Here is a 20001-nt window from a genome sequence, read left to right on the forward strand (position 1 = left end):
ATAAGTTTTTACTATTCATATGTAATTTTGTTCAGTAAAGTGGAAACACTTATTTTTCTCTAGCTTGGCTAAATATATATTAAACACACCTATTCTTGTTATCCTAAATGTTCACCTGTGCCCAAAGCTATGGGATAATGCAACCATAGACCTCTTTGACATCTTGGTGTGGGAAGTATGCACCTTTATTTTATAGAGTACCCTGCTGGCCTCTGCCCTGACTTGGGCACCCAAGCTACAAACAGTGACATCACAACACTAAGCTGCTCACTTCCTCCAGGAGCTCAAACTTTGTTTCCCTGTTAAGGAATGATGTTTCTCTGACTTCATGGTGATAGATGGGGGGCTTTACACCTTCTAAAGGGCAAATGATTCAGCTTTGAGCCACAGAGTCATTGGTCTTCGGGGAAAGGATTCCAGAAGCTCTAACTCTCTGGATGTAATTTAAGCCACTACAATCTTAGAACCTGTATCTGCAAAGAACCCACGAGAACCTCTGCTCCAGCCTTACTTGCTCCCATCTTACAGATGAGACAATCGATGCTCAGAGACATTAAATGATTTGTCCAAAGTCATAAGACTGGTAATTACCATTGTTCCATAATGTTGAAATCACATGTCCTCCCCAAATACATGAAAATGAGGATTCCCAAATCCACACCAATTTGAAGCAAGTTTCATTTTAATGGCAGTTTGTCCCGCAGCAACCTGTACCATTATCTTACTGAGTTCCCAGCTTCGCTGGGCAAGGGAGACTTGGTACTACAACAACTATAAAATCACAATCACAGTTGTTAAAGAGCACAAAGCCCCTCACTCGACTTTCTCCTTAACTTTCAGGATCTTTTGATGGATGAGATAGGCATGTAATGTCTTTTGCAGACCAGAGCTTGACAGAGATCAAAAGCATCTGTCAGGAGAACCCAGGTCTCCTGTTTTGCCGTCTAGGACACCCGCCAGATTTTCCTCTGTTAATTGGCTCTCATGCAGCCATTTTGTGGGTCTTCTGTGGCACATCTTGATTTAAAGTAAAATGTCAAAAAGCACTTCTCAATCACTCAGAGCTTCCAGAGTTGCTCACATTTAGCTGATTGGACAGAAAGGAAAGGAAGGCAGTCTCTCTGTTGTGTGGACATACAACTAGATTATTCAGGCCCTTCCAATTCAGAGAATAATTCTTAGAGATATGGTGGCTGAGGGGTCTGATTTCTGCCTAAGAAATGCTTTCCCTAAGGTCAGATGGAATTGAAAAGTGAGTTTATGGGGAAAATGCCACTGTGACCTTAAACATGAAGTCTTTGGGTTGACACCGTAACAAGGAATGGAGTGCTATTAAAATATATTGCACATTTTAATAACTCCACTAGCAGTAGACCAAAAAAAAAAAAAGATTTAAGCTCAGAATAATTTTGGGAAGGAGGATTTTGCCAAGGAGATTTTAATGTCAAGAATGTCTGTGAGGCTAAAAATAAGGAGCTCACGCGCATCCCAGAGCCGTGGGTGGGGATGTATATATATATATATATAATCAAATTAAATTATTCCACTTCCACTTATGGAAAAATCTGATGGTAAAATTTGACTAGAAAACATTTAGTCATATTTCACTTGGGTTATGCTTATAAATATCAAACTCCAGACTTGCCAAAATAAGTCCCATCAGTGCTTCCTGGCCAAGGTGTTAGATAGACAATGGTTGTGACATGTGAAAATGATAAAGATCTTACAGGAACATCATGCCTGGGAAAGCCACAGGAATGTAGCTCCCAACTAAAGAGGGAGAAGTGTCCTTGAGGTGTGAGGAATGGAGCCCAGAGCGGCCTAAATGTAGAATGCAAAAGGTGGGGAGACTTCAGAGAGCTGAAAGGACATGTGTGAAACCCAGGTCCCACCTCGCAAAGACTGGAGGCTGGAGACCCCTGACTTTTTGCACTGTTTCTTTTCCTACCAGAGAAAGCAACCCTCAATTTCTACCTTGCTCTGGAGTGCCAGCATTTGTGTTCTTTCTACAAATCATTTGTTGATACAATGGGACTGTGAGGTTGGCTGCTGCCAATACATCCATCTGCCAACCAAGGCCATCTGCAGAGGAGACACAAAGCATCAATGCCTGGAAATGAATTTGTTGGCATTTCAAGGACAAACATCTCTTTGGCTATAACTACTGAGATTTCAATCCAAAAATGGGAGGAAAATCTAGGTCCAGGTAAGTCTTTTATTTACTTCTTAAATTGTAATTATAAGACACATGTACAACTATGCTTCTTTAGTCCCCTCTGCTTGCTCAAGCTTGGAGCCTGGGCCAGTGATGTCTCTGTCCATTGATTCAGGTGCCGACCACCTGGGAGTAGTGGGGAAGGAAGGGGCATCTCTCCTGGCTGGTATGAATAGTTGGTGACTTGATATTAACCAATACTTGCTGATGCAGGTGACACACATTAAGGCATTTGCCTTGTGCATCCCCCGAGTGATGAAAGGTGCAGGGTGGAGAAGTTGGCTCAGGCTTTGTGCACATGCCCAAGGCAGTGATGGAGACCCAGGAGAGCTGATGGGGCTCAGCCTGACACTACCACTGCTCCAGGGTCTACATGAATTCCGGCTTGGACAGAACCTGCATCTCATGCCTCTCACTTCTCTCCCGACATGTCATTCTGGAATCCCGTGATCTTTGCTCCCTAGAGAAAGAATAGAGCAGAGAAGGAAAATAATTTGACCTGATGAAAAAGGAAGTAGGGATGTTAAAAGATAATAGTTATAGAGAATGTATTAAGGACCAGATACTGTGCTAAGCACTTTATATGTAACCCCCTCACCTTCCTTCCTCACTGCTCACTTCCCTCCTTCCCACTGGTCAGCACCAGAGCCCAAAGGACAGAAATATCACTGGCCAAGAGGTGGGAACTGCTATTAGCCCAATTTTACATGGGAAGAAATGGAGGATCACGGAAGTTAAGTAACTTTCCCTAGGTCCCAGGTAGCTATGAATCAGCAATGGCAGGATTTGAACCTTGGCCATTGACCCGAGATGAAATCATTTTACAATTCTATCGCCTATGGATTTTTCCACCTGCTCCCTGTAGCTTGTGCAGTAAAACAGCTGAAAAAGAGCAAAATGACTGAGTAGTTGTGGGAGGGATTTGATTTCAGCTCTGTGGCTAATTATTCTTATAATCTCAATAATGTCCCTTTACCTCGGGAGCCCTAATTTGTTTATCTGTAAGATGATAATAAAGTTTCAGTCTTGCTGCCACCACAGTGGCATTGCATTGAGACAACTCATGGGGAGAAGCTTTGAACTAAAAAAAAAAAAAAAAAAAAAAAAGTCTTTGATGTGTGACCTGATTAGGGTGCCTGCTATAAGAGGTGATGTGTGCAGAAGAAAGACCATGAGCCCTGGCCGGGGCTGGATTTAAATTTGTCACACTGGCAGAAACCTTTTGACCCTCAAATGTCTCATCTATAACCTGCCAGGGAGCTCTGGCGTGAGGAAGACACACGTCCACGTTGAGTGCTCTGGCCAGGAGCATGTCCTTCCCGGGCAGGAATGCCCCTTACCCGCAGGGGAAGCAGATGGAGCCGCTGAAGACACAGTAGATGAGGGGGTTGATGGCGCTGTTCAAGGCCGGCAGGTTCTGAATGATCACAGAGGCATAGAAACGCTCCTTGGTGTTTGGAAGGAGGCTGAAATTGTCCAAAATGTCGAAGAGGAAGTATGGACTCCAGCAGCAGATGAAGGCTGGGGAGAAGACAGCCATTAGCATCACAGCAGAGCACAGCCCCGCGGGGGGCTCCCCGTGTTGGCCTTGGCAGGAGCTTCTGCGAGGAGGTTTCTTAGCACCTGGAATCTCCCCAGAATATTTAGAACAGTTGTGTGTGTTGACATTAGTGTCATGTTTACTTAGATACACACACACACACACACGCACACACACGTACATGCATGCACATCGCATAGATACATTTCTAAATTTGAGTAAATTTGCTAGAGCTTCTCTGTCTGTAAAGGGAGGGTCTGATTTGACTACTGTTGTAACTCTTTATTGAAAGGCTAGAAACTGATCAGCATGGCCTTAGCCTCTCATTCAACACAGTGAGAGAAAATCCAGCAAAACCCTTTGGAGACTGTGGGAAAAGACAGAACAGGAAGCCCTTTGTGCAGATAGTGACTCCTGGTTTTAGGGTGTCGCCAGGGGAAGGGGGAGAGGAAAGGGTGGTACCTGATGTTTCAAAACACGGCCTGCCTGAATTGTAAGACTCTCAATTTTCTTTTCCATTTCTAAATCAGCCACTTCAGAAAACACCCACCTTAGACCCCTTTCCAAATCAATTGGTGTGTGTGTGTGTGAGAGACCCTGATTCTGTTTGGATCCAAATCCTCAGAGGAAAGGAGTGGGAAGTGGAGATCCGGAGCGTGATGGCCAGTTTCATGTGCCACCTTGACTGGGTCCTGGAGTGCCCAGGTATTTGGTTAAATGTTATTTCTGGTTGTTCCTGTGAGAGTGTTTCTGGCTGAGATTAACATCAGAATTTGTCCTCCCCTCTGTGGATGGGCCTCATCCAGTCCACGGAAGGCTTGAAAAGCACAGGAAGGCTGAGCGGGAGAGGCTTCACTCTCTGCTTGACTGTCTTCTGGCTGAGACACTGAGCTGCTTTTGCCTTCACACGTGGACTCCAAATGAAACAGTGCTGTCGGCTTTCCTGGGGCCATAGGTCTTGAGACTCCTCAGCTCCACAGTCATGTGAGCCAATTTCTTATAGTAAATCTCTTTACACATATATGTCTTATATCTATGGAGGACCCAGAGGTAAACCTTCTTGGGGTTGACTGGACACACACGTGGGCTCTCCTACTTTCTCTCCACATCCTTTCCACCTTCCTTCTGCCCCTTTCTGCCCATAGTGATTTTCCTCGGAGAATTCAGGCTTCTTTTGCCCTCCGCCTGAAGAAACCAACTTTCCTCCATAAATCTCTGACTGACACATGTCTTTTCCCCCTCAGACCCTGGCAATCTGTTAAAGGAGAGCAATCCAAACACAAAGACCACTGAACATTCTGGGCTTTGGTGGTGAAGCCTGGCATTGGCCCAGAATAGTGGTTCTGGGACATAGAGGGACAGAGCTTCTTTGCAGAGGAATTTTGAAAATGTGTGTTTATGTATTTGTGTGTGTGTGTGTGTGTGTGTGTGTTTGGGGGGAGGGTTCCGGTTTTCCTAGGGATACGAGTGCCTGCCCCTGCGCGATGCAGGCAGTCCTAAGCATGTCCTCACATTCTTTGAATGCTCATTTGGACATTCATGTAGCAGGGAACCCTGTTTATAATTACCTCAGTCTAGCAACCTAACTCTGTCTTATAGATGCACACAATATTTTGAATATACTGAATTTTCCAGAAATGCAATTCCCTTGTAAATGGAGAAAAGATTAATTTCTTTAATTTAGAACTTTAGCAGGATTTGTTCCTCTGCTCAGAAAATAAAGTCAGTGGCAGCAATACTGCTTTATTTTTTATGTCTCCATGAAACACACCTGTACTGGGTTTCATTTGCAGCTAGTGCTACGTCTGACTGACTACTTCATTATTCTACTAGTATGGCTGTGCCCATGTATTTCTATATTGAAATCTGCATTATTTTATTATAAATTATTTTCTTTCTATTCCTCTTTTATATTATTATATATTGGTCTTTTAAGAATTATCTTAGGTAGCTTGTTTTATATATACATTTCACTTCAGCATGGTAGAGAGGCATAACAAAATACTCGTCACAGGAAGGGCCGTTTTGATTGGGCTGTTGACGCTGGCCGACCTGCTTGTGGGCACCCCTGCTCTCTGACGAGAGGGACCCTCAGCACCTGGGCACGTGGTTCCTGATTACAGAAGGCCACGTTGGCTCCGAAACACATGTATAAGATGTGTTTCCTGGCTTAACATGCAGGGGATGTGTATCTATGCTTCTCATTGTCTGGGAAGGCAAGAGAATCTCTGATCTACTTCAGAAGCTCTGGGGAAGGATTCTGAGCCCTGGTAGGTGGCAGGTGCTCTCTCCCCAGGTCTGCCTGCAGTGTTGTTTTGTGAGTATGTTCTGCTGGCAGAGTCACACTGCGTGTGGTCTGCGTGGCATTTTGCAGTCACGTTTTAAGAAAGATGATGTGGGCTGTTCTGGTGATTTGATGTAATAGCAGAGCTAACGGGAGACCTGTGCTTTCCCAGAGCTTCCAAGAGCTGCAAGGGGGGTAGGGAGGGGTAGTCTTTGAGCTAAATAAAAAGGAAGTGGCACAAATCCCTTGCCTTCTTGCATATCCTCATTCACTCACTCCACAGATTTAATTAGGCACCTACTGTGTGCAGGACTTATTTAAGGACTTGGTGATGATAATGTAAGAAACACAAAAGCAAAAGTGATGGCTCTCATGGATTTATGATGCCAGCAGGGGAGACAGACAATAAGCAGATCAATACATATCCTATATTGTCAGGTAGCAGTAGAAATACAAAGAAAAATAAGGCAAAGACTAGAGGAGTGCTATGTAAGACTTGCCAAGGAGGCCTTCCTGAAGAGGTGGTGGTGTTGGAAAACAAAACGATGTGGGGGACTAAGCCTTGCCACCAACTGAAGGCAGGGCGTTCTGGGAGGGGGAACAGCACCAGGTGTGAACAAGTTGACATTCTGAAGAAGGAGCAAGAAAGCCAGTGTGGCTGTTACAGAGTGAGCACGGAGGAGAGTGGGGAAATGGGGCCGGAGACACGGCTGGGGGACAGATCACACAGGCTATGTAAGACGTGGGGAAAAGTAGGATTTTATTCCAATGTAGTGGGAAGCTAGGAGTGGGCTTGTAGGGGAGTGGTAGTGTCTGATTTACATTTTCTAAAGGATCACATTGGCTGGGTTGCAGAGAAGGAATAAGAGAAGATCAGTTGCAGGGTTGCAGGCAGAAGTTAGTAGGAGCTTAGACCAAGGAAGTAATTGTCTGGATGGTGAGAAATGGTTAATTTGAGATCTCTTTGGTAGGTAAAACCTCTAGGCCTTACTGGTGGACTAGACATGTGGGGTGGTAGAGAAATAGAATAAAGACAGACAGATGACCCTTAGGTTTTTGGTGTGGACACTGGGTGAGAGATGATGTCATTTACTGAATTGGGGATGACAGGAGGAACAGTGACTTTGCAGGATGTAGGAGCCCATGCCGAGACTTCCAGTTTGACGTGTTGAGTATGACAAGTTTATTAGAAATATAAATAGTGATTTCAAATAGAAATCATAGATAAAATTTCCAAGCAAAGAAAGCGTGCCAAAGAGGGGCTAATCAAATGTTGCTTAGAAGTCAAGTAAGGGGAAGACTGAGAATTGACATTTGAGTTAGTGAATTTCTATTGTCAATGAACATCACTTTTAGGAGACTGAAGACACCAAACAAATTTATTTTTTTCTGTTTTAATTTGATATGTAGAATTTTTAAACCATATCAAATATAGCATATATTATCACACACAAAAAAATTGACATTTGGCATCTTGGGGGTTGTGGTGACCTCAAAAAGGGTGCTTTTATTGGAGGAATAGGGAAGAAAGCTAACAGAGATAGGCTCCAAAGAATGAGAGGTGAGAAACAGAGGAGTTGTGCTAGAAAAGGGAGTGGTGAAGACGGTCTGTTACTGGAGACTTGATCGGGGGAGCTATTGACAGTATACTTATGTGCATATCATCCAGTTGAGGGGGACATCTGTGGGGGAGAAGACGTGATGGGAGGAACAGAATGCTTGAGTGCAGGAAGGAATGGGATACAGGGCTCAAGTGAGCATCTTGGGTTTAGAAAGAAGCAGAGTCATTTTACTCACAACAGCAGGAGAAAGGACAGAGCACATACTAGAGATGCAGGTAGGTCCATGGATGTGAAGGCAGGAGAATGAAGTTCTGTTCTAATAGTGTTTTCTTAGTGAAATAAAAATCAAGATCATTAACTGAGAAGCTGTAAGGGAGAGGAAGTTTTGAAGTTTTGAGAATAACAAAGAACATACACCAATCTGACACATATTAGGTGCTCTGGAAATACCTTTTTTTTTTTTTTTTTCCTGAGGTGAAGTGACTTTATGGGTTTTAAGAGTAGAGAGAAAGGAAAAGGAAAGGGAAGGTGACATGAGGGCAGAGAGAAGGCATCTGTTAGGGAAGAATTTATAGTGACCTTGAAGCTAAATATCCAGGAGAAAGGGAATGCCATTTCTGTGTTACTCTGGAGGCTGAACTTCAGCCCTGGGGAGTGTGCCTTAAGGAAATCAACTGGGTCAGCTGCATGATGGTGAGCACTCTCTTCAGCTAGTCACGTCCTAATTAGATTTTCTCCACATTATCCACCACATGGCTGTGATGGACAACAATTTTATAAAGAGAGGGGTTAGAAACCAAATGTGGACCCTTGAAGGAGCCACAGGTGGACTGGTAAGTTCCATACATTCCTCTCTAATTAGACAAAGGTAGAAGTGCCCATAGACAAATTCTCTACTTCTGTGGGCTTTCCACTACCAGGTCCTAGGTATGGGTTTGCTTTTGGAATGTCCACACGGTTCTGCAACACAAGGAGGGACGCCTCTTACCGAGAATGATGACAATGCTATACTTGATGGCCTTGATTTTTGCCTTTGAGATGAGCCCTCGGCTATAACTGGTGCACAGCTTTCCATCTGCAGATACAAAGGAGAATGTTAAAAAGAAGTGCTGTTTCTGCCAATAAGAGCATCGTAGGTTAGACCCACAGTGCCATGGGACCACTTACATCCTGCTCATGTATGTCCAGGAGGACCTCCTTGGACATTTTCAGGGTAAAGATGACTCTGGGCTGGATGCTGGAAGCTGCCCAGTTTGCAGCTTAATATAAAATGCAAATGCATTGGGACATCCAGACTCTCAAGAGGCTTGGCTGTTTGCCCTGAGTCAGCTGAAGCTGGAATTAGCCGTGAGACCAGAGGGGGCGATGCTGAGACACCCATCTGGTCCCTTCAGCAACCTAGGGCAAAGCCTTCTTCCTAGCATCGTTACTCTAGACTAACTTGTTCATCTAACTCAGAAACTCCATTCTCAACAAAAGCTCAAGCCAGGGATACAGTAAAAGTCTGTCCCAAATAGGAGCCTGTATATAACTTTAACCCTATGTCGTTGCTCTTTGATAGTAAACATGTGAGGGGTAAATACAAGAATCCACTAGAATGCAAGCTTGATAGAGACCGGGACTTTGTTTTCTTCACTCCTATATCTTCTAAACATAGTGAATGATTGATAAACATGTGTTGAATGAATTAATATAAACCTCTCTCAAGCCAAGAAGTAGTGGTAAAATAAATGTGGATTAGGTTGGGCAGCGTTCAGAGCAACAGTTCTTAGTAGGAGCAGTAGTTAAATGGCAAATTTGGGGTTGGAGATGCTGATAGGGTATCAGGGTGATACAAGGTGGAAGACTTTACTGTCAGGGCTTCTACCAGCCCGTATGGTGCCTTTGTGAAAACTGGGAAAAGTGCCCTCCCTGTGGACGCCTATGGCCCTGTCCCAGAGCAGGCCCTCAATGAGGGAGGCATGGACGAAGGCCAGCCCCACACATCTTCAGCTGAGTGCCCGTGATTAAGGCTCAAGGGGCACAACCCTAGTGGTGGTCCAGGTCAGAGGCCCACCTAGAGCACTCAAGTCACATGGAGAAGGGCGTTGTACCCGAGAGGCCAACTACGGTGCTCGCTTGTCCGCACCACTTTGTTCAGACTTCACGCTGGAAGTGTATTCAAATCCCCGTGGAAACTGGTGTGAAATTTACCTTTGCATTATTTATTCTACCCGCCTCCAATCCCATGCAGCCCAACCCACCAAGCAGAGCACATCTGCTAAGAGATAAGGACTGAACCAAATACGCTAAAACAGACTTCGTCTTCCCACGGAACTTTCGCTGCGGCAGGTAACGTCACACACCCTCCACTAGGCTGGGTGAGATGAGAGGGACCAAGTCTGAAAACCAACTGTGAACGAAGAAGGGGGCCAACCCCTCGCCATTATGGAGAGGAGGTCACATGGCAGAGGCAGAGATCCCCAAGGCAGAGCTGCAGCTGTGGGCGTGGGACTGGGAAAGACACGTGAAGCAGAGGGAACGTCCTCAGCCAAGGCACGGAAACAAAATGTCAGAAGTGCTCAGACCTCAGTGAGTCACCTCCCCTGGCGGGAGCCTCAAAGGACGCTGGGTTTGAGGGTGTTGAGAACTGAGGCCAAAGTGGGATGACCTTGACTGTCTCCCTGCGGAGTTTGGGCTGAATTTCTGAGGCAGCCGCAAGCTATCGAAACTGAGTATTTTCACAGTGTGAACATTTACTCACTGGAGAGGACAAACTGTTAATGGGAATAATAGGAATAAGGGGCTTTTTATGTGCAATGAACCGAAATGCTAATTATAATTGATTTTTTATTTCTTAATGTCTAGCCCGTAAGACCGTTCTTAGGCCCTTCAGATTATCCTGTGCATTTTATAGAACCACAGAACTTCTGTGGTATAAGGAAGCAAATGCTTCAGAAGCATTTATAGCAGGGGTTTTCAACTGAGGGCAGTATTTCCCCCTGGAGTTACATTTGGCCATGTCTGGACACATTTTTGGTTGTCACTGTTAGGGGTGGGTGCTACTGGCATCTAGGAATGCTGCTCGACATCCTCAAATACACAGAACAGCCCACTGCAAAAAAAAAAAAAAGAATTATCTAGTTCAAAATACTGGGAGTGCCAAGGTTGAAAACCCCTGATTTCCAAGGTGGCATCTTAGGAAGGACACAGAGTTCGGGGTCAAACCTAAATGCAGTAAGTTCTACAACTTACTGCCAGCAATGTCACCTTAGGCAAATTGCCTACTGTTCTCACCCTCAGTTTCCCAATTTCAAAAATGAAGTATAGAACACCAAACTCACAGAGTTATTTTGAGGATTAAAATAATGTATTCAGGATGCCAAGCCCCATGCTGAGAATGCCAATTCCCTTATTAGTTGTGATGAATGAGGTTTTAATGGTATTTCAGGAGGAGAATGAGCTGCTTTTATGGACGTGAACAGAAGGTATTACTACATTTAGATAGGCTATTACACAATTTTATCTGTATATAGGAATTATATACATCAAAAAACGATCAGGGTGGGATTATACCCATGGGAGGCAAGTGAAAAAGACAGCGGATCAAGTTATATCTTTTCAAAGTATCTGCATTTGCTGGACTGACAGTTGGCTCCTAAACAGGGCGGCTCTGAAGACTTAGTTGGTTTTTCAGAAAACTTCTTGAGAATGACATTTGTGCTCTGAAATCTGTTTAAAATGGAAACTGGCAGTCCTTTCCACAGGGCAACTGGGTGACAGTATAATCAGCTCGTGCCCTTCAATCTCCCAATGGGACCAGTGAAAAGCATCTTTAATCTGACCATTCTAGGAAATGCAAAGCCTCCAGCTTCTGAAGATGGCCCTTCAAAGTGAGCTGAGCTACAAAATGCTGATAATTCTCCTTTATTGGGAGATAAAAGGATTATTTCTACCCAGGCCTTGGTGCTGAGCTGGAGCGAAAAGCAGTTAAGTTCATCTGTCACTGTGCATTAATGGGGGGGTACCCTAGAGGCGGTGGGTTGATTAGATTCAGGACTGGAAGCAGCATGCTGCCTTAGGCTGTCCTACTTAAAGGATGCTTCCCTAGCGGGGGTCCACGCTAGTCTCCAAGTGGCCGGTTCCTGCTTCTGACCTTCCTGGGGCTTCATGCCCCTGGTAGAGCCACTGGGAACCCATTCTTCTTGTGAGCTGAGCACTGGAAGGGGGAGCAGTTGATGTCTTGGGATTTTAAATGAAGCAGAATTTATTTCTGGTGGGTTGGGGGACTGTCAGTGGACCTGTAATGAGTGCGGGTGGTTTGTTTGTTAACAAGGAAGTTTACCCAGTAATAAGTTAAAAGAAATACGTTTTCATGTGTTGGGAATTTTATTTTCTTCAGGTTGATTTTAAAAATTAAACATTTTTAAGAGTTTTGCCTGACTTCTAAAATTTTTAAAACTTAAAATTTATTTTCAGTTTCTGATCATCGATGTCCTCTTTATCTGTAGCTAGAATGAATGTTAAATATTTTTAGCAGCACATTATGTCTCATTTGCTGCAGGACTTTGGCCACTTCCTTCGAGTGGTGTTTTTTTTGACCCTCTAACAAACAGGAGGTCATAGCTAGACATTAGGAGGTTTGACCTAACTCACCTAAATCACAACCTCTTCTTTTCCTCAGCAACTCAGTTCAGGTGGAACCAGGAACCCTGACAAGTCAATAATAGTGGCAGAGACAGGTTAGCTGTCCACTAAATCCTTTCCTTTGCCCGCAGGGCACACAGAGGGACTACGTTTCCCAGCTTCCTTTTCTGCAGGGTGTAGTCAGTCCTGTGCCCAAGTCTGTCTGTGGGTACATGGGAAGGATTCATATATATGTTCCCGGGCCTGGCTCAGATAAACCGCCTGAGTAATCCTTCACCCTCTCTCCCCTTCCCTGGCCTGCTGGTTGCTGACGCTGAGCGATACCTCCGCAGCCATCTGTTAAGGGTGGCAGAAATCTCCGTCTGCTTGAGTTTCTGAGTGACTGTGTGTCCTTCCGTTTAACTTTTACTGTCGGTTGGACTTTAACTGAACAGAAAACAAACTCCTGTTTTGTTAAGGCTGTTGTATTTGGGGGTGTTCTCTGTTACAGGTGCTAGTGTTTCCTTAACTAATGCAGAGATTGGTGCTGCATATGCAGTGTTCTCGTAACAAAAACCTAAAATGTGTGACATCGGCCTAGTGGGAGGGCAGCAGGTGGCAAGGAACCTGGTAGGACAAGCTGGGACACTAGAGCTCCACTGGACAGGAGTGTCACATATGAATGCCTATGATGGCAGAATGTCTGCCTACTGAGACTGGACCCCCAGGGGACAAAGGTGGCGTAGTTGTCCCAGAGAAAGAGAACCAACAGAAATACATATAAATACATAGTTATAAGAGGAAATTTATAGTAGGAATTGACTCATGCAGTTATGGAGGCTAAGTCCCATAATCTGCTTGCTGTCTGCAGGCTGGAGACCCAGGAAAGCTGTTGGTATAATTCAGCCCAAATCCAAAGGCATGAGAACCAGCAGAGATGATGGTATATGTCTAAATCCAAATGCTGGAGAAGCAGGCAACCAGGGATGTAAATCTCGGTCCTAGCTGAAGACCCAAGAACCAGGAATTTCAATGTCCGAGAGCAGGAGAATATAGGCGTTCCAGTTCAAGCAAATTTGCCCTGTGTCAGCCTCTTTTGTTCTGTTCAAGCCCTCAGTGGATTGGCTGATACTCACAGGTGTTGATGAGGATGATCTTTACTTAGTCTGCAGATTCAAATGTTTCCAGGAACGCCCTCAGACACACCCAGAAATAATGTTTTACCAGCTCTCTGGCTAGCCCAATCAAGTTGACACACAGAATGAGCAATCGCAGTTGGTAAACTGAATGTTAATAGTATGTGTTGATTGCTACCAGCTGTGTTTAGCAAAGTATTAGAAAAAAGAGACAAACTCAGACAAGAGTTGGTTGCCTTCTGAACAAAAGTGAAGGGAAGTTAAAATTTGGGATCTTACAGAGTTACAAGGGTCAATTGCTTCTAGACCCTCATAGCACCGGCTACATCCTTTGTGGGGCCCAGAACAAAATGAACATGCGAGCTAAGCGCTAAAGCAAACGTGTATACCCTCTGAGTGTGCAGGTCCTGTGCCAGTGGAGCCGGCCCTGGTACCCAGATTAAGTTAGAACACTGAGAAGTTTAAACTAACAATGGCCCATTAAGAATCATTCTGGAGGAGAAGATCAAACTAAGGATGTGGCCTCCCACCTATTGTTTTAAATGGCCCTAAGCTAGCTTCCATTCAGTTAAGAGACAAGGATTGGATAAGGAAGCACAGAATCAAGTCAGACTTGTGAATGATCTTCAGAAAGACTTTGCATGTGGTTGCTGGCGTGTGAAGCTGATTGGAAGCAAATAAATCAGAAGCCTACTAAGTTTTTTAGGAATGATATTGCTAAATAAACCATGAGATTTATATCTTTGTTAATACTTAGAAATATCAGAGTTTAAAATTTTTACCAATTCTGTGGGTGAAATAATGATACCTAATTGAAGTTTACATATGCACTCTCCTGATTATCAGTGAGATTGAGAATCTTATTTTTGGCCATTTCTTTTCCCTTCTGTGAAGTGGCTGTTTGTGTCTTGCTCCTTTTTCTTCTATTTATCTTTAAAAAAATTTTTTTTAATTGATTTTTAGGAGTTCTTCATACATTCGAGATCCTAATCTTTTTCCAGGTTATATGTTGCAAATAGCTTCTCCCACTTTTTGGCTCGCTTTTAGATATAAACAGAGTCAAATTTATCCATCTTTTCTATGGTTTAATGTATCTTGTTTAAGAAATCCTTTCTGATTCCAATGTCATAAAGATAACACCCTAAATTTTCTCTTAAATTTTTAGAAGTCCTACATTTCACATTTAAGTCTATAATTTCCCTGGAATTTAGTTTTGCCTAAGGATTGTAGTGAAGTTCTGATTTCATTTCTTTCCCTCTGATCTTCTGACATATTTCAAGTTCTCATATATATGCAGGTGTGTTTGGGGGCTGTTTTATTTTCCATTTTTCTATTGAATTGCATCAATACCGCACTCTATTAATCACTCTGACTTTATGATAAATCAATATTTGGTACAGTAAACCTCTGCTAACTTGTTTTACTTCTCCGGAACTGTCTTCTTGGCTCTTGAAATTTCCATGTATATTTTAAAATTGGCTTGTCAAGCTCAATAAAATGTCCCATTTCAATTTTAATTGGAACTGCATTAATCTGTAGATAAGTTGGGGAGAATTGACATTTTTTATGGCACTGAATCTTACTATCCATGAACATATTATAAGTCTCATTTATTTATATTTTTTCCATAAAGTTCTTTGTATCTTTTGCTGAATGTATTTGCAGAGAAGCCATTTTACCTTCATTTACTGATGAAGAAAGGTAGCTAGTGGGCTTATTTTAAGTTCATTTAGCTAGAAGTGAACAGGACTCTAACCCAGTTCTTAATCCAGAACCTTTTTCCTCCACCTCATTCTGACCTGTTTAATTGGAAACATGCACTTTGGATACAGCATGAATCACACTGCATCATATCTTCTAAGACGTAACAGCCAGATGCAGGTATATTCAGATATGTGGTAATTTAGTCTATTTCATGGGTTCACCTCCCCACCTCCTGCCTCCATGTAGTAAGTGTTCTGTTTTATAGGAGTAAATAACCCTGGACATTTATGAAAAATAACCTACAGGATTGGAAACCTCATCTGCTCTACCTTTTTCCTTCCAAGCATTTGTGGGATAGTCTGTAGATTGTTTTTAAACAGTTTGTTTTTTTTTTTTTGTCTTTCTGTCAGCCTTTGAGGGGGAGAAAATAGACACATTTGCCAGAAAGAGGAGTGATTTAAGTTAATGATGGCTTGAATTTTGCAGGCCATGTTTACAAAGTGAGCTCTGTTCACACTAATCACTGCTTATGTCCCCTTGTTGGTGAGCACTAGTCCTGGCATGCTTACACCACTGGAGACCCTGTTTACCAGCCAACTCCAGGGCTGCTTGGCTCTAATGACAGGTAAAAAGTCAAATGAGTTCCGCTTATGAATAAGATACAAAGGTGATATGGGCTTTTGAGACTACAATCTGCTCCTCATTCCAGAAGGGGGTCACTGATGGTGATACGAAGATATACACAACTCAAAGATAGGCGTCATGGAGATACAAACTTGTATTAAAGAATAAAAACAGACCGTAGCCATGTCCACCTTTCGGCAGGAGTCACAGCATACTGTATATCAGTGGGATATCAGATCTCTGTGTGGCTCTGTAATATTTCAAGCACTGGAGGATGGGAGAACCCAAGAGCATAGGAATTGGAAAATCGAGTAGCAGGGAGATATGGGAGATTCTAGAGAGAGACAGGAGCCCAGCCACAGCAGTGGAAGGCCTGCTGCGAAAAAAGGTGTGGGAGACACCTGAGGTGGTGGGGTAGCTGACAGAATGTGGAAACCTCTCATCACCTCAAACATTAGAAAAATGAGGTGGATTCCATGGTTCGCTGGACCAGGAGCAGAGGGAACAGAGGGGTTGTAGGAGGTGAGACAGGGTGTGCACTCCAAGAGACAGGGAAAGAGGGCACAGCAGTCTCCTGCAACTGGCAGAAATCACAGGGCAAGGTTTTAAACCAATCTGATTTAAATCCAACAGCACAGGAAGACCGCCGCCTACTTATAATTAGGTCACCCTTTAGATTTTTAAATATATCAAAGTGAAACAGTTCAGGAGATGACTCTGGAATAGCTTTCTGAAGACAGAGCATGGGAGGGAGTCTGGTGGAAGAGAAGCCATGCCAATGATCCTGAGTTTGGGTTGTTTAATCAAAAAAACTTAAAAAAATTTTGAGCTCTTTTTTCAGTCATTCACCACCTTCCCTTCTGTAATGTCCTTCTGAGAGGCAGCCTGATGTAGAGAAGAAAAACGTGGGCTTTCTAGCCAATCATATGTGCATTTGAATCCCACTGTGTCATGTGCTACCTACAAAAACAAGCAAATTGCTTAACCTTCCAGCCTGTCTTCCCTTTGTAAACGATAAGTGATACCACTACCTCACAGGGGTGGTGTAAGGATTCAGGGAGATAAAAGTATGGAAAGGACCAAGTGAACTCGCTGACAGTAGATGCTCTGTCTTGTCACTTCGTGTTGACAGACTGAACACACAAATGGACGGTGGCCAGATTGTATATGAAAATGGAACTCTCACCCACACTGTGCAGCAGCCATTCGGGGAAACCAACCCGTTATCTACAGTACCCAGACCAGGAAGCCAACCTACTATGTACAGGTCAGACTTGCAGGAAGTCAGACCACTGTCTCTATCCCACAGTCCAGTAAACCAAATAATAATACCCACATAGCCAAGACTCAATAAGTGACAGCTTCTTTAATTTTTGCCCCTATTTTCAACTTAAAACCAACCCAAGAAAGCTAAATATGCACCCCTAACCCATCACATAGGATGGGTTCTAGTTAGCACACTTAAATCTTCCCCCGATAGCCACCAGTCAGGGCACACCTGAAGCCTTCCCTTTCTTCCTCTAGAAAGCTTTCCCATTCCTCTGCTTGCTTTTGTGTTTCCGCCAAAAGATGGTGGCTGACTCCTTTGCTATAGCAAGCTTTGAATAAACAGCCTTTGTTCTCATTTGGTTGGTCTTTGTTTATTTCCACTGTGTCTCCTTTTCTTTTCCCCTGAATGTTCCCCTGTTATGGACTTAATGTTTGTGTCCTCCCCAAATTCATATGTTGAAGCCCTAACTCCCAATGTGATCGTATTTGGAGATGGGGCTTTTGGGAAATAGAGGTAGGTGGGGTTATGAGAGCAGGAACCTTACGATGAGATTGGTGTCCTTATAAGAAGAGACATTAGAGAGATTTGCAAAATGACTTTGCAAGGTGACACATCTCTTAGTGGCATATCTGGAACAGAAATGAGTTCTTCTTACTCCAGGGATCAGTGTTACACCTTGCAGTCCTCGTGTGAGTGCATGTGAGTGAGTATGTATGTGTGTGTGCATATGGTTGTGTGTGTGTGTGAGAGACTGGGTGTGTGAATATGTGCATTCGATTTGTACGAGGAATGGGAGGAGGCGTGGAAGCTCCTTGAGAGCAGAAGCAGTCTCCTCCTTCAGAACTAGCTGCGTTATAATAACCAGAACCCCCAGGAGCCCTTTCTCTTTTCTTTTGGGGCTGCTGGTTTGCTGTGTTCTCTACAGGTCGAGCTCATTCAGCTCCAGCAGTGTCTGCCTAGGAAGCAGGCAGGGTCTCCAAGTCTCAGTAGCTACTGTGTAGGCGGTGCTCTGCACTAAGGTTTGCAGAGATGAGACTTGGGGAAGGGTTTGGTGGGCACTCTCAGGCTCATTCTGGCATGAGGTGATGGGGTGGGATGGTGGGGAAGGCACGGACCAGGCCTTGACTGGCTTAGGGTCCAGCACTGTTCTCCGGATGGGTGGAAGTTTTCTTGTAAATTGAAGCCAAATAGAAATGTCTGTCCTTGTGTTTTGCTGAATGTGTGGCATCCTCCCTGCACAGTCCTCTCTTTTCATCCGAGTCCTCAGGGTGCTTCTCTGCCAGACCTGAGAGAGTGGGGCGACCCTCAGATCCTGGCTCAAAGGCTGCTTGGAGGGACTCTTCTGGCACAGCTTGGCCAGCCCCAAAGTCCCCCTTCGTCAGTTTTCAGGGAAGCCACGTGGAGAAGGGCAGAGTCTGCCCTGGACAACTTTGGTGGGTCTGACCTGCCAGCTGGGCCTTGGTATAACACAGCAGGCTTGCTGTGTCCAGAAAGCTCAAACTCCTGTTTGCTAGAGGAAAACGTCTGCAGAAGCAAAATCAGCTAAGAGTTGGGTAATGCAGATTAGAGACTTACCTGAGCAGTTGGAAATCACCATCTCATGGGCTTTGCTTTTGATCCAAATAGTTCTGATCACAATGGCATAGATGACACTGTGGAAAGGACCAAAGATAATACTTAAATGGCTGGTGGGTCCCTATTGTGGGACCACCCCCAGTTCCCTGAGTGTGAGGTGTGGGGACAGGGGTCTCTCAACCATGGTCTGTCCCCCTCTATATTTCCTGATTACAGAGTCACAGTAGATTGCAGCTACTTTTTTAAGCAAGGAGGCTTGGACCTGGTGAAGTTAAACAATTTCTCAGTCAAGACTATTGAGTTAATAATACAAACCTCAAGATTTTCTTAGTAATCAAATGTAACATTTTAAGTGCTGTGCACAGTGCCTGAAAATTAGCAGAGGCTCAATAAATGTCATTTATTTTCCCTTCTTTCTTCCTCATTTTTCACAGAATATCACACTTACTTTTACATGATATAATCTGCCCCCAACTGGAAGAAAAAAGTGTTAATGACTCAAAAGCATTAGCAAATTTTGTATCCTTTGTCCCCTTTTATAAATATAAACATTTATGCCCTTCTTTAATTAGTTATTTGACATTTCTAATATATTAAGAACCTCAACTAAAAACTTTGAGACAAAGCACTGCTTTATTTTAAAACTGCACTAACTTCCCTCTTGAGAATCACTCGGTTAAAAAAAAATCAGAGCTCTAGTTTGAAGTAGCTGACAAAGCACTAATTGCTTTTAATGAGTTTAGAATATAACTTAATTAATGACTGTGTGAAAACTCTCTGCTTCTTATTGCCTATCCCTGATTAGAGAACCCCTCTGAGTGTTCCAGGAAGGCTCGGCGCCTTTGTGGAGCATCCTCACTCCTTCTCATATACCTGCCCAGGGATTTTCTGGAATTTATATGTCTACATTAAAGAAAAAAAGAGAAAGAAAATTGTTAGGGAGTCTATTCTTTAGCCAAAGTTGAATATTTGTTAAAGCAGGGAAATTTTTTCCCCGGGTAAATGAAATACAAGAAAACGTTACAACAGCACCCAGCGTTAATCGTGTATTACAGTGGCAACCCCAGTGCTTAACTGATCAGTAATTCAAGTATTTACTGACCATCAACCATATACACAATGGAAAACTAAGAAAGATTTTATGTGTTAGGGGTTTGGGTCTTAGTCACCCTGACCTCATCTCCTTAGGACCAATCAGGCAAGTGGAAAGCCAATACCAGCTTTACTCTTAGCCAGGAAAACTAATAAGTAGGGTGCCCCTTCAGTTTATTACCTAAATCAAGCCACTTCTCGGGGTGCAACAGTCGTGCATCAGAAAGCACTCGGAGTCATATTAGTTCCCTTCTTGCTGACTTCTTTCTTCTAATTCATCAGCAAGCTCTGTGGATTGTCCTTCAAAATACCTCCCTCATCTGTACCTTCCTCTCCATTCCTGCTCTGCATCCGTTTGGACCATTTTAATATCTTTTTGTTGAATATTTTGATG

General features: G+C 43.6%; 1 protein-coding gene across 4 annotated transcripts in view; it reads right to left on the minus strand.

Annotated features, from left to right (window-relative positions):
- Positions 1–2196: 2196 nt before the first annotated feature.
- Positions 2197–20001, minus strand: part of NPSR1 (neuropeptide S receptor 1) — a 136452-nt gene continuing 118647 nt past the window's right edge. For 2 of the 4 annotated variants that reach the window (XM_010955386.3, XM_010955384.3), the window contains 4 exons: positions 18516–18592; positions 8590–8676; positions 3556–3736; positions 2197–2675 (listed from right to left, as the gene is read on the minus strand). In XM_010955386.3, the coding sequence (XP_010953688.1) occupies positions 2585–2675; positions 3556–3736; positions 8590–8676; positions 18516–18592 (436 nt within the window). In that variant the 3' untranslated portion in view covers positions 2197–2584. Of the gene's footprint in view, positions 3737–8589; positions 8677–18515; positions 18593–20001 lie in introns of all 4 variants that reach the window. The other 2 variants (XM_045516950.2, XM_045516951.2) reach the window with 2 other exon arrangements.

Source organism: Camelus bactrianus, chromosome 7 (assembly GCF_048773025.1).
Source record: "Camelus bactrianus isolate YW-2024 breed Bactrian camel chromosome 7, ASM4877302v1, whole genome shotgun sequence".
In the NCBI taxonomy this organism is placed as follows: Eukaryota; Metazoa; Chordata; class Mammalia; order Artiodactyla; family Camelidae; genus Camelus; species Camelus bactrianus.